Source organism: Athene cunicularia (assembly GCF_003259725.1).
Source record: "Athene cunicularia isolate RWA chromosome 6 unlocalized genomic scaffold, athCun1 chr6_part1, whole genome shotgun sequence".
NCBI classification, from domain to species: domain Eukaryota; kingdom Metazoa; phylum Chordata; class Aves; order Strigiformes; family Strigidae; genus Athene; species Athene cunicularia.
Window position 1 is genome coordinate 6,843,794 of NW_020799105.1, and position 15,133 is coordinate 6,858,926.

Genomic DNA, 15,133 nt, shown 5'->3' on the forward strand with positions numbered 1-15,133 from the left:
CTGAGGGCGGCGAGGCGAGTGCGCGGAGCGCTGGGCAGGGTGCTCAGCCCTGATGGCCGCTGCCCCCGGGGGTGGGCGGCCGCGCCTCGCCCGGGCCATTAAGGCCCCTTAAGGGCTCAATGGAGGCATCGCAGCTCGCTCGTTAACGAGAGGGGGCCGCTGGCCGGGCTCGGGGGATCGGCTGGTGGTTTCGGGGGAAGCCAAGTGCCTGCAAAAAAAGCCGCACTTGTGAAAGTCTTATTCTTTAAATTTACTTTTTAAAAGGCTGTGATTTGGGCATTGCTGATCCCAGGTGCTGTTTCTTGTCCTCGAGGGCCCCAGCAATAAAACGTACATTTGAAAGTGAGCATCCGCCTCCCTTTCTTCCAGCCTCGCAGCCCAGAGGATTCCCCCTGTGGACCCGGGTATCAGGCTGGACTCGGCCTGGCCGGGCTGCAGGACCGAGCCTGCGCCTACACTAGTCTCTGACTCCGGCCCTGCAGCTGCCCAGAGGGAGGCTTCAGGGACATAGTTTGGATTTCTGCTAGTGCCGAGCGGTGAGAACTTCGAAATAATAAGAGGTGGGGGGAGGTATATGCATACTGAAAAGCTATTTTTAAAGGCTTAGATAATGGCCAAACCGAACCAGCTTTCAGTAAGTTGCCTCCCCCCCTTCTTTAGTTGATGGAGTTCCACCTACCCGTGAAGAACTACACTCCCAAGCATCTTGCAGACTAGCCCTTTTTAAGGCAGTCTGGCAATTTAGTGAGGAGCAATTAGACATTCCTGATGGTTCACGCAGCTGTGCCTGTTCTGTTTGTGCCACATGGCCCCATGTTCGGGAGGTAGGTTATGGAGCAGGTAGGAATATCTTCTAGCTCCTCTGCTTAGGCACACTGTATTTAGACAGGAGTACTTGCACTTGAGCAAGTATGTGGGCACTGACCTTTTGGTGCTCTAAAGCTGAAGTTTCTAGGGCACTTGGCCATGTGGCTCTTCAGCTCCAGACTCCCTGCTACTGGTCACTTGTTCCAGCCTCCAGCTATTGTAGCCACATGTTTGAAAAAAAAATTGGATCGTTATTATTACTGTTTTTTTTCACCAGGAGACAAGCTTACAGGTCCAGTTTACCACATGAGATTCAGAGGACTGATGGAGGAAAATGAGCAGCAGCGATAGGTTAATCAGACCAGTGTAAAGAGCACTATTGCTACAACCAGCTTTGATTTTCAAAACTCTCTGTCTTCTAAGGGCTGTAGGTACCTCAGCTCATGGCTAACAGCAGTGCTGGATGAAGTAAAATCCATTGCCCTACCTGCCTAAGTGCATGAAAAAAGACTAGTAAGATATGAGAAATCATCACTAGTCAGCTCTGCTTCCACTCCACTGCTTCTTCCTGTGCTTATCCTCACAAACCTTACCCTGCCCTTGGGCCTCTTCATTTACTTGTATCCTCCTTAGACCTATACCTCCATTTTTACTCTCCTGGTGCTGCTTCCAGACATTAATGTCTGGAAACACATAGCTAGGGTTCCCAAACAACCTTAACTCTGCCCTAGAGACAAAGATTTATGAAAAAATCCTCTCTGTTTAATATAAGCTGGGACCACAAACAACGAAATGCCTCAATCATAGTAGTGCAACTGCAGAAATTCCAGTCTACAGTTCGCCAAACATAACCCACTGAGTGCTGTGTTCTTTTATTTTCATATTTCTGATTAGGCAAACAACATAATGAAAGCCTCGCTCCCTAATCTTTCGTAAGACTGTATGACTCACCACTTATGTAAGCCTTATGCAGGAGTTGGTCATAGCTCCGCTGATGATACTACATACTGGTTTGCAATTAGTGCAAGGCTTCAACCTCCCTGTTCTGTACAATAAAAATAGGCTCTCTCAACTTACTTGTTGTAAGCAGTGTGGCTTTGGGAGCCCAGGAAAAGCAGGGAATCTGTAGGGAACTATGACATATAGTTAACAACTTAAAATTTTAGGTGGATTCTCTAAAGAGTTCAGCATTGGCATTTCTTTTCCTTCTCCATCTCTCAAACGACTGAACAAACAGCTTGCAGGGTCTGAAGAGTTCAAAATCATCTAGCTTTAGGGTATAGTTTATGGGTGAGAACAGTGGGATTTATTATGTGGCCTGCCACATCATCTTTGATGCTATTACAATTAATATGAGACAGCAATATTTAAAAAGCATGGTTATTGCATGGTATCAGTAGTGGAAAGAGCAAAGTTTAGTTGGGAGCCTTCACTGTGCATTTCAGAACCTTAGCAAGTTTGGACTTAAATGCAAGTCCAACCCTGCCATTCAGAAAAGAAGAATTCAGCTCAGAATATACTCTCTTCTCCTATTAATTTCATGTTTTTCATGACATTTCAAACAATAAAAACCTAGGGGATAGAGCTTCTTTCTCAATACAGCTGCCTGACACTTCTCCATACATTCTCTGTGCAGGTTCTGCACAGTTTAATGTATGGAGTTTAGTGACTCACATCATCTCTTCTTTCTGGAGAGGAAAAAAAAAAAAAAGTACCTTTCTGCTCCCTGAACGCTGAAACGATGTGCTGCAGTCTTCACTGTGGCTTCTCAGTGAACACAAGGCATTTCACTCACTTTATAGCACCTTAGACCCATTTAAAAAGGAAAAGAGGAATGACCCTTGCATTAAAGATGTCAGACTTCTCTTTACTTTTAATGATATTAGAGGCAACAAAACTTCTGCTGGTGATTCTGGCTAAGAATTACTAAGGAAAGCTTTATCTTCTAAGTCTCAGCTGAAGGAACAGGGCTGTACCACGAGAAATATGTGAAGTAGGAGTGTTGACGTCACCCCAGAGCCTAGAATAGCTGTCCCTTGAGGGCTGGGTAGATGGAGAGCGCCACTGAGTTAGTAAGCGTATATTCAGCATTTAGCCTGAATGTTGGAAGAGGGAAATTATAAATGGCCCTAAGTAGCAGAGAATGTTTTTACCATGTATCTAATATATAAATACCTTTCCCAGAGGAAACAAACTCCCAAGTGCAGACTTGCCAGCACATCCTGACTCCAAGACATGTGTCCTACTCAGGCCCTTCAAAAACTGGCCTCTCAGCAATTTTGTGCGATAGCTTTGTGTAAACTACAGTTGCTGAATTAATGATCTAGACACTAAGATGTCATATTATCTCTTTTTTTCCAAGCAGGACTTTTGTACTGTGATAATCATTTCCTGAAACATTTCCAAAGGACTTGAAAGATTTCTTGCCTTCCCCGAAAGACTATCCATCAGATGGGAAGACCAATGCAGCAGGCAGTATAGTACCACATCTTAAGTCACCCAGAGGTTTATAGCAGGACAATACAGATCTCCCTGCTCCTGAGACACCAAACAGGTAGATTACTCCACATTTTAAACTATCTCAGTGACTATTATTCCTTCCTAATTTTTCTGGATGGTTTAAATAATTTCTTGACCCATATACTCGGAGTAAGCAAAGTTTGAATAAACCTGCTACAGGGTCTCTTCACATCTAATATTTTGATCATCTTTACGTATCTTTTCAGAAAGCACAGCCACCTCCAACACAAGAGACACTGCATCATCCTTCCTTGCTGAACCACTGAGATATGGCTGTTCCTCAACACCTCTTCCCTTTAAGAGAAAACTGCTTAAACTGTTTCGATTTGATGTAGAATCAGAGCAGTATGCAAAAATAACGCAGGTCTGGTATATCCCACCAATTTTATTATTCATCTACCCAGTTCCTCCTAAAAATAGAATTATTTTATGTTGAAGAAAAGTGTTATTCTTTTGAAAGAACACTAGTCAAGTTATTGTTTTCTCTGAGACTGTTTTGTCAAATTAATTGCTTAAATTGCTGCTTCCTGTGACAGCTTTCCTTAAGGATACATACTGTAACAATAACTAGAAAAAGCAGCGTGAAAGTTATGTGATGCCTGCCAGGATATCTTTGTCACTGAGAAAGTATGGTGTATCATTATATGTGGATTTTTTTAAAAATAGATGTCAATATGTAACTTTTTAAATCCCTACCAATGCTGTTACGAGGATTCTCTTCTCATTTTCACGCTGTTTACTGAATAGATTTTGTGTATCTGCTCAGTCTCGGCAAATGCAAAATATTCTCCCTCTGTGAAGTGCTTTTCCCTTACATACTGGTGATGGGGCATTATGGTTCCTGGCAGTATTCATTCACTACCAAACTAGGTTAATTGGTAGATGAGAAAAGTCCTGATTCAATTGTAGACTAACATCAGTATAACCAAGTGCACTTCATATGTAACTTTAGCTGGGGAATCAAGACACAAAGGTCTCTTCAGATGACTACTGAAATCATTGCCACTGCCTATCTCCATGATTTCTGAAAAGCTCATCTCAAACTGTATCTTGTGTTCAGCCAAAAATGGAGCCCACGAGATCTCTCTCTGAAAATCAACCAAAAACCTGTGCAACAGACTATCCCTTTTCAGGAGCGTACTCACCTCTAATTGTCCTTTCCATACAGCAGTACGAATAAGCACACAGAAACTGGAGGAAGGCTAATGTTCTGTGGCTGTTTCAATCACATACGTGCAGCATCCCAGATTACATCCTTTTTGGCTCTGATGAAGGCTAGTATTGGAAGGCTAGGTCCTCGAGGAACAGCATCAGCCATCAGTGGAGCTGCATTTACAACAGCTGAGGAACTGGAAAAGTCTTAGTCCTAATGACTCAGTAGCTCAAAGAAGGAAAGAATCCCATCAAGTCCTTCTGAAAGTCTTGTCCCTTCTGTTGTAGCTTCTTGAAAAGCAGAGGATTGCACTACTAGAAGACAGTCAAATTTAGCTAAGTTTAGCAATCAAATTCAAAAGCAAAGCTGACTTGTGACTTGAATACAATTGTCTATAGGTGACTATCATCTGAAGCCCAAACTTACAGATTGAAAAGCCCAATTCTCTGCAGCTCTACTCGTGTAGGTAACATTTATTAGCTGTAGTGGACTCAATTCTCCACATGGTGTAGCCCTTTGAGAAGGGGCTGAGCCACAGTATAAAGTTATGGATTTTAAAATACTCCTCTCCATTTTTAATCACCATTTCTATCAATCTATCCATTCAGCAACCTGCTAACATTTATTTTGTGGCAGGTCATTATTGTTCAAAAGAGTCAAATGCCTACAACCTTTAACAGAATCTCTTTTCTTTAGGCCAGAATTTTGTTCTTATACTAGAGATGAGGGAGTTGGCTATAAAAGACGTAAGTGTTCAGCAAAAAGATGAATGCAGGGGAATATACACCTGGAAGAATGTAAAAGGAGGATGGGATGGGGAAAAACAATAAACAAAGTGAGAGGTTTTTTTACATTCCCCTTTACAAATATGGTTTGAAATCAGAAGGAACAATTATGGTAAGTTTTAACTTCTGCTGTTAAAATACCAGTGCAGCACATTTTACCCAAACAGTGCACACAGTCCCCATAACTGCTTATAGAACAATCCAAGTTTTTGCTATTAGTTTTCTAGGGTTTTGTTCAACTGCATGTGTCTTTTGAGCTGTGTGGGTAGTATGTCACATCATCTATACTGACATGACATTTCTGGAGTAAAATGGTGCTCAACTTTTAGCATCTTGACAGGAAAGAAATTTTCAGTAGTTCCTTTTAGTATTTTTTTAAAAAATTAAATATTATAATGTTTCATGCTGAAATGTCTTTCCTTAATAAAATGTAATGATTTTTTCCAACTTGATTCCTAAATTAACATCTGTATTTTGATCATTCTTTATCCCCTTTTTGCTGAGGTAAGAAAACAATTAACAATACACAAGCATTCTACATGAGTGATTTTTGGAATCATGCAAATAAAGTAGCAGCTACCAGCCGGAAACTGCAAAGGCTAAAATATAAGCTTTGAAAAATACTATACATCTATAAGCTATTTAATGGTAAACATGTTTGATGATGCAGTATTAGTAGTCAGGAATTATTTCAGTTACTCTTTAAAGTTAATTCCTTTCGCATTTTCAAACAGGTACATCTAAACAAATAAAAATCAGATAATGCTTTTATTCCATAAAGTAGGATTATTCTGAAATAACTCTTCTACTTTAAAACGTATAGCAGCCATATTATTTTCCAGAACAACTTTTACCTGTAAATCAGCCTGTAGACCTTTAAATCACATATACTTTTGAGATGAAATTTTTTTTTTTTTGTTTTATACTAATATTAATTCAGTCTTTTAAACAAAAGCTAGTACTGGAAAAATATCTAGTTGCTAGGATGCATAATTTGCAGTTGTATGAAAAATGGAAATGTAATTAAAGATAATATGAATCATTTAGTCAGAGCCACACTATACAGGAAAAGATGGTTCCCCCATCCCACTCTTCCCTCAGCCCACAAAGACGACTTCTAAAACAGACTTTTGGTTTTGCTTTTTTAATAAGTCCATAAAAGCCAAGGATTTATAAAAAGCACATGCAAGTTCATTTACATTAACAGATGAGTGAGAAGCTGCAAACTTTCCTTAGTACAGGAAAGATGTCTTTAAGACATCTTGGAACAAGACATGAGAACTGACAGCTAAAGTGACAACAGCAGCTTTGCTGACACCAGAATTCCTGATTTGTTCCTGGGCACAGGTATGCGTGTGGACATGACACCCGAAACGCATTAGAATTCTCTATGGCTTTGAGAACTGCATAACTGGTTTGTTTTTACTCTTTTATTGATCCATTTTAACTTGTATCAACAGATCTAGAATTTTTGAAGTGTTTTGTAATTGCAGTCTAGATTCTTGGTTTCATCTTTCTCCTGAAAGAGGGAATGTAAGTGAATATAAACGGATCAGAAAGATGTCAGGAAAAGGTGCAACACAGTCCCCACCTTCAAATGCCACGAGGAAAAGGAACAGATTCTTGAACTGTCTGCCCTCTCCAACTGTCTGTGAAAAGCCAGCCAACCAGTTATTGAAACAGTGAGGCACAACTTTTTGCAAATCTCTACAGATTCTTTAGCACTGAGCAAAACCAAAAGGAAAATCCACTGGAAGTATCTTGAAGGCTTTCTTTATGAAAACAGTGTTTATTCTTGCTTCACCATGCATCTTTCAGTATTTGTACTTTGCCTTGAAGTAAACAAGATACTGTCACACTGAACAAAACCCTAAAAGTAGCTCAGCTTTCCCTTTTCTCAATAGCTTAGGAACAGGAAGGACATTAGGCATTATTTAACTGTTCCTAATTTAAGCTGTACAGTAATTTAATGTTGCTGCAAGAATGTGGTTTTCTTCTCAAAATCTATCCATTTTTTTCCCCTTAAGATTTCCTTACAGAGCAAGCACATTAGTACCTTGAAGACAGACCTAATGTAGTACTTGGGTTTGTTAACAAATAATCCAATTCTTCCTTCCTGGGAAGAAAATGGGTATTAGAACTTGTCTGACTGTCAGGAAGACTGAGATTTTTCCCTATCTACTGAATAGGTATGACCTGTAACTTATGTATAAGCTCCAGTTATGTCTCTTGCCAAAAGTGATTATGTTTAGTAAAATACAGTGAAACCATTCCCCCTCTGATTAACTAACACCTCAGTCTTTGTCAAGGTATAAAATTAAGCGCTAACAGGGAAGTGGAAAGATTTTGACATAAATTACAGTGAGACCCGTGCACATTTCATGGGATTTCAATTATCAGCCCACAACCTGTGACAAACATAACAGTTACTGTCACCTCAGTGGTAAGAAATATTGTACCAAGCAATTGCCAGTGGTGTATGGGACTGTAACCAAATTCATGACTATGGTGTAGATGGGTTTTTTGTACTATAATTTTCCATAATTATCAACTGTCAGTCATCTCAATACCCTGCCAGGCTTTCCATTCTTTGTGATTAAACCTCCATGGCAGTAGAATTATTTCCCAAGTTAATTAGTGATTTGAGTTACTATATGCTAGATGCTGGCAACAATGAAAGCACCAACATTACAACAAAATTCTCACTACTGCTGGAAGTGTCATACAACAATACTGATGTACTTGTCAGTACAAGTCAATCTTATGCTGACCACTACCATCATCTTTCTCTCTTTTTTTTTTTTTTTTTTTTGCCCCACGACCAATCAAGTAATATACAAAAAAACCTAGGAAGATGTTCTTGGAATTTCACAGAAATCGAAGTCTTACAACCCACAGCAATATCCATGGATCTTATTGCAAGTCAGTATGTATTCTTCATCCCATTTATATTAAGATTTCTTTTGAAGAAAAGGTGCTGATATTTTGTATTGGTTTTTAATGTATGAGGTAGATGGCAGTTTCATATAAATAGTGTAAATCAAAAATTAAGTTAGCTCTGAGCCTGCAACAAGCGCTGCACCACTGACTGCTCAAGTAAATTATTAAATCATGAATTCGAAATAATTCCTCATTTTAAAAGACAAACATTAAGTCTCTGAAAGGAAAGTGGTGGCTGAGCATACACTGACAGGTGCCTTCCCTTGACAAAGGTCAGCGGAATTCCGGCTTTAGCCTCCAGACACCTTCACCATTCGGGTTCCTATGGAAGGTACAGAGATTGCGGAGAAGTTCTCTAAAGATGCAGGACTGTGCTGCAGGCAGTCTGGACTCAAATTCATGCAGTAGTTCCTGAGTGCTAGCCTCGCCATCCACGCGGGCCTGGAACGCTATGAAGTTACGCATATCCACAAGCAGTTCATCATGTTCAGTTGAAACTGAGGCAGGTGCTTGCTGATGATTCTCATCTCCCTCATTCCTCATCTGCTGTGGTAAGAGGTGGTTTCTTGCCCTCATTTTAGCTAATAGAGAGGAAGAGTCTAGTGCACTGGATGACAATTCTCCAGATTTTCCATCAAAATACCCACTGGAACTACACTTTACATTTTCTTTCTTTACTGTATCTGCATCCTGTAAATAAACATACAGACTATGGAGAAAGTTGGATTTTGAGATCCACAGAATCTGTTTAACAAAATCTGCCTACTGTTTAAACAACAAACAGGAACACTCAGAAGCTAGTCATCTAAAATACACAATAAAGAGGCAATATGTTCTGGTCTCAGCTTTAGAATTTAGGAAGTGAAGGAAGAGCATTGCTGGTCTTGAGACAGATAACCAGACCATGTTGCAATTTGCAACTGCTGTATCTAATTAGACTTCATCAAGATGCTACATCAAAGCTTGAAAAAAATCAAATTAATGGGTGACTAAAATTTCTAGAATTCTATACAATCATAAGACAAATGTGTATGAGACATCTACAGTATAAATCAGATGTGTTGCATAAATCGGAACATTTCAAATATATCGGCTTTTAAAAGAGAAATATTAGCTTGTGTCTCTCACCTTGCACTTCTTCGCAAGTGATGCGCAAGTGGAATGTGAAGAACGCAGCATAGGGTTGCTTTTTTGACCAAATCGATTCCTAAAAACCCACAGAAGAATTAACTCCATAAAACATCCTTCTCAAAATGATGAGGATAGTTCTGCCAAAGACACTGACTGGGTTTGCATTTTAGGGTTCTCAAGAGCCCTCTGCCAAACTCTCTCTCATCTACTGTGCAACAATAATGCTTTTTTTGTGCTTCAGAATGGATTTCCTAGGCTTGCAATAGGTCTTCATGTCTTTATTAAATATGAAACATGAAATTCCACTTGCAAATATAAATGAAAAAAAAAAAGATAAATCTATAGCATCCTAAGGAACTCTTCTGTTTTTAGAAAAGCAGTGTGAGAACTGAACTTACTTTATTCCTGATGGTGCACCTGAAAGACCACGCATGCCTGTCCACGTTGGCACACCAGAAGCAGCTCCTAAACATCGCTGTCGAGAGACTTTTAAGACTCTTAAGGCATCCTGGGCCACTCTGTTTGCTTCTGCCTCCACCAGCACATGATCTGCACTGGAAGCTTCCATAATGGCATCGTGCTTCATAACACTGTGTACCCCTAAAAAACAGAAGACAAAGAAAAGATGAAGGAGGACATCTGTCAATTTACATTGTTATCTATAAAATTAAATATTCACAATTTCAGTGAATGCCACAATCACATTCTTCCTTTTTCAGGTTGATTATATTCAGCACTTTAGCATAGTAATTTCTACTAAGAGAAACCCCTTCTATCAGTTAAGCAATCTGACAGCAAACCACTTTTGGTGTGCTGATGAGGTCATTATTCACAACAGACTTGGTAATTATGTAGGTAAATCGATCATTTCTATTGTTATGGACAGGACAGACAGAAGAAAAAACCCTTGAGTAAATGAAGGTTGGTTACATCCTTATTTCCAGAAGAAACACTGCATTACTTCTACATCCAGCAGTGTTTCTGGAAGGCTGCAGATCTCTGACATGTTTGTGCCAAGGTAATTAGCACATATGTAACGGAAGCATTTCACCAACAAACATCTTAATGTTTCACTACAGTAACAGAATAGATAAAACATGTATTGCATTGTAGCTCTAGCCATCAGAGTAACAGAACTGCTCCTTCCCTCACTTGCATAAGTTTTATATACTTCTGTTTAAATAGCTTAACACTGATGAACAGTTACCTGATTTTTTGAAAAGTTTCTCCAAGACATAATCATCATTTTTCTTTGAGTCCTCCTCCTTCTCTTCACTGTTCTCCCTTCTGTATCGTTTTTGTTTCACTAGATGAGGAATGCGCTCTCCTTCAAATTTGGCATCTTTGTGATGTTTCTTCTTAGACTTACTTTTGTGACTCTCACGTGACAGCATATCCACCCTGTGCTTTGTTTTTGAGGTGCATTTATAATGATTATTATTTGATTGGTCATCTTCAGTTTTAGCAACCTGCTTTTCCCAAGAGCCACCTGCACCACGTGTAAGGCTAAAATCTCCCTTGACATTTGCATTAGCTGCTCCATGTACTTCATTGGCCACCACAGTGTTCAGGCAATTGGCATTCTCTGAAGACCCTGCAACACCTGGCAATGACTGGGACATAACTTTGTCAGCTCTTTCCAAGCTTTCCTCCTTGCTTGTCTTCAATGAAATTGTATTAGTAGCAGCTTGTGCATTATCTTTTGCATAGCTATTTTGGTCAAAGGCTTCCAAATTTCCTCTGGTTTCTACACTTGTCTCAATTACTTTAGAAGAAGAATTTGTCATGCAGGTGGTTGAGTAGGAGTTGGATGATTTGTTGTACTTTACTGAGCTGCTTTCTCTAAGACGGAGATCACCTTTAGAAGTGTCATTATCAGATGGCTTTTCAAGTTTCCGTTTCAAGTGGTGTTTTGGGACTTGAACATCTGAACCAGTACCTGAGGGATGAATGAAATTAGTATCCATTTATCAAACACTTGAAGCATTTTTTCTTTTAAACAAATGAAAAAAATGTCTACCTGCAAAAATTGCACTTGTTTCTGTCCCCTGAGACACATCTGGGCTGCTCAGAGTAAAAAGTTCATAAAGGTCATTGGATTTGAAAAAGCGCCTCTGCTTAGGGTCTTTCAGCACTCTGTTTGTTAAAAACTGTTTGAAGATTTGTCTAAAAAAAGAAAAAAGTACTTTGTGCATGAAACAACGTCTAGCTATGTTTAAGTACTGAATACAGTACTTAACAGAAAACTGTATAAGCACAAATGTTACCCTGCAGAACAATTGAGCAGTGGGAAGATGATGTTAGTTTCCAGAAGACAATCTTGAGTTAGTAACTTTCAAACAGCCAACTAAATTGTTAAACACAGGGATTTATTGTTTTGCAACAACCCCATAACACAACAGGTAACCACCATCCTTGAAACGTCCTATGAGGCATCCCTTAACTAAGCAATAAATAACTTCACAGCTAAATTTTTTTTTTGCCCATTAAAATTGAAAAGCTTGCATATATTACAATAAAACTATCAGAACACTCTTGAAAGAAAAACAAGAGCTTGTCAAAATTACAACATTTTAATGGTTCAATCGATTGGAGGAATCAAAAGCAGAAGAGTAGCTCAGTCTGATGGTGATGACTGCATGACAACCATGGAAAAGGGAAACAACCTTGTGGTTGAAAGGAAAAAAGAGCCAATGTGCAGAGGACTGAAAAGAACAAATTTGGGGAATAACTAAGCTGCAAGAAGTCTAGTATTGGTAAATCTACTCTGTTATGTTTGTACTACACAGCTTTTGATTGCAAGTTCTAGGCACTATTTTTCTGCACAAAATATACACCCCTAAATAAATCCAGAAATCAGTTCTTAAAAAGTGTTTTTATCATGGTTTTGGTTCTGCTGGCATTGAGCAGGGAAACTATTTTTAAATCCAATTGGCAAAAACTAAGCTTAAACAAAGGTGTCAGTTACTGTATTGCATCCATGATGGCTGTCCTGACCTTTAGAACACACCTCCTTGATGTTGTCAGTGTTGTTCAAACAGAAGTATGCCAGCAGGACACAAGCCAACCAACAGCAGATGCTTTGGTCCATGTGGTAAAACAGATTAAACAAGGCACTCAATAAGTGAGGGTATTTCATAATTTAGAACTTTTCAATCATCTGCATTTTCAAAGAGGATATTCCAGTTCTAAAGAGTAATGCCTAGACAGAGGATTCCCAGATATGTTCATTAGAATTCATGAGTGAAGCTAACTACCAAGAAAGCCAAACAGGAAAGGAAAACAAAGATTTCATTGATTCTGAAATACAAGCACTTTAAGACTTTAGCTACATTTTGGAATAAATAACATAAATATGACTGGTATTTCTTGGGATTTAATTCTCTCAGTTTGGAATGATTTGGGAATAAAATCAAATGCGATTTGCAGAGCAGTAAACGGATGTATGTACCACATACATCTTTATATATCCTAAGGACAATATAAAGAAATGTTGCATTTCAGACTTTTCGGTCTCATGTTGAGTAAGGGGCTCATTTTTTCCTGTCTGTGGCCCATACTCTCTCATTTACAGTGAATTCTGGATGTGCTGGACACAGCCACTGGAAGACTGATAAGGTATATTTAGTACGTGGGACTTGGAGCTAGAGAAGGAGCAGCACAGCCCTCAGCTGGGAGTCTAATATTGGAAGAGGGGCCATTTCTCAGCAGAAATTTTTAAAAGCTTTCTGTGATGTGCCCATCATGACCAAGATTGGTGGTTACAAGCCATGTGTGCATGTGCACAGGTGTGTCACTGTTACACGACCTCAGATTCGTTACCAACATTTTCTTCAGCCTACGGCTGTATACAAGAAATTGTTCTGACTGACCTGTGGTATATCTTCTCTTCAATAGTACCTGCAGTGAGAAGCCTATACACAGTCACCTGTTTCTTTTGGCCTATTCTCCAAGCACGTTCCCGAGCCTGGAACACAAAAGGTTTGATTACCAGACATTAGCCTCTTAGACATGTGTTTGACAGAGAGCTATGGATACCACTGTTTCAAGGCTAGTTTGGATATCTAACAAATAGTTCAAGAGGTTACATAGCTATGGTATTTCTACAGTGTTAAGACAACTAACTCAGCAGGAAAGGAAAACAATTTTACAAAGTTTACATATGTAAAAAGACAAGTCTCCAATTGTACCAAGAAATCTATGAAAAAAAGAAAAAAATCCCATCCCCCATCCCCCCCGCCTTAAAATTAGAACTCTTATCTAGGATATGTACTTTATATAGACATAATCCAAAAGGGATATATTTCACAACAGAGCTTTAATATACACATTCCCTTTGAATTTTCTTAACTGAAAGCCTTCCAACAAATATCTTGAGCCAACCACTAAAACAAACCACTCTAGGTCAGGCTACACAGTTGCAGATCTCAGAGCTACGTAGGATTTCCACCAAAAGTAGTTTTTTCCTCTCAAACATGTAAGCTCCATATACTGTTAAGTAATAAACCAGTCTTATCACACCATCAGATAAAGAACAGCTTCTTTATGGTATTGGCTTAACAGCAACTTCTAATAACATAGCTACTTATCATTACTTAGTGACAAAGCTAATTTAAGCAACACTTGTTCCCCTTTTCTTACACTGCATTGCCACCATGAGCAGTCATGCCTGTTCAAGAGCTTGCACTGCTGTACTCTCCCTTCAGAAACATCTACTTTGTTTGTTTGTTTATTGAAAAAACTCAGGCCATTTCAACTGTTTGTTTGGCTGCACTCTAAACAGACTGTATGAACAACAGGCAATATCGAAGAGTGGTATGGTATTAACAGCATAAAGGGGATGTGGTGAGAACCACTTAAATTGGCTTTGCCAAGAGTAATCATGATGTGGAACCGCACCCTAAGTGACCATTGCTGAGAACAGCAACTTAGGGAAGAGCAACATACTGATTTAACACTATTTGAGGAGATAAATGTCATTTTGTCTTCAGCTTTATGTCAACTTAGCTGGTAAATGGAATAGTAACAAATCACACTCACCTGTGTGTCTGTACTGGGATTCCAGTCAGGATCATAAATAATAACCCGGTCAGCACCAGTCAAGTTAACTCCAATGCCACCAACACGAGTTGTTAGAAGGAAAATAAATATGGATTTGTCCTACAACACAACAGAGAATTTACTAAAGCAAAAATTACCAAAGTACAAGACAATTAAAAAAATTTATTTCCTGGATTGTTTTATTATCAGCATTATTTGCAAAGATGCAAAGGAAGCCAAAAGGAATATACTTCCATGTTTGCCTAGCATCTCTTTTGACAAATAAAAGTAGTCTGATCTAAATTTCATTTACTGTTGTCCAATAACATTTCTTTTCCCCCTTTTCAACTCCATTTTTTCTTAGCAGAAAACTCAACTTAAGCGTGAAAAAAGTGATAACTTTTTCCCCCTCAACACAAAGGAAGTGGTTTCATTTGACTGAACTCCCCAGTTTTGTGTTTCAAACCTGAAGTAGTATACTTAAAAACAGACCAGAAAGAAATGGAAGAACTCAACCATACTCACTAATAAAGATGAGCATGTGGGATGCAACAGCTCACCTCATTATATCTTGTTATAAGGGGCTGTCTGGAAGCTATTGTTGTGGTGCCATCCATCCTGAGGTAAGAATAGTTTCTGTCTCTCACAAAGACTTCAAGTATGTGCAGCATCTGTTGTGATGGAAAAAATGTAATGAAATCCAGATGTGAAGACTGAGCAACTGTCCAATCAAGTCATAAGAATTCTGGTACTAACT

At 39.0% G+C, this 15,133-nt stretch overlaps 1 protein-coding gene across 1 annotated transcript in view; it reads right to left on the reverse strand.

The window, feature by feature from the left end:
* Positions 1–6,095: 6,095 nt before the first annotated feature.
* ERCC6 (ERCC excision repair 6, chromatin remodeling factor) overlaps positions 6,096–15,133 on the reverse strand; it is a 49,819-nt gene continuing 40,781 nt past the window's right edge. The window contains exons 14-21 of the mRNA XM_026851376.1: positions 14,937–15,047; positions 14,377–14,496; positions 13,209–13,303; positions 11,357–11,502; positions 10,544–11,275; positions 9,735–9,936; positions 9,334–9,412; positions 6,096–8,895 (exon numbers count right to left, since the gene is read on the reverse strand). Of these exons, the coding sequence (XP_026707177.1) occupies positions 8,479–8,895; positions 9,334–9,412; positions 9,735–9,936; positions 10,544–11,275; positions 11,357–11,502; positions 13,209–13,303; positions 14,377–14,496; positions 14,937–15,047 (1,902 nt within the window). The 3' untranslated portion in view covers positions 6,096–8,478. The remainder of the gene's footprint in view (positions 8,896–9,333; positions 9,413–9,734; positions 9,937–10,543; positions 11,276–11,356; positions 11,503–13,208; positions 13,304–14,376; positions 14,497–14,936; positions 15,048–15,133) is intronic.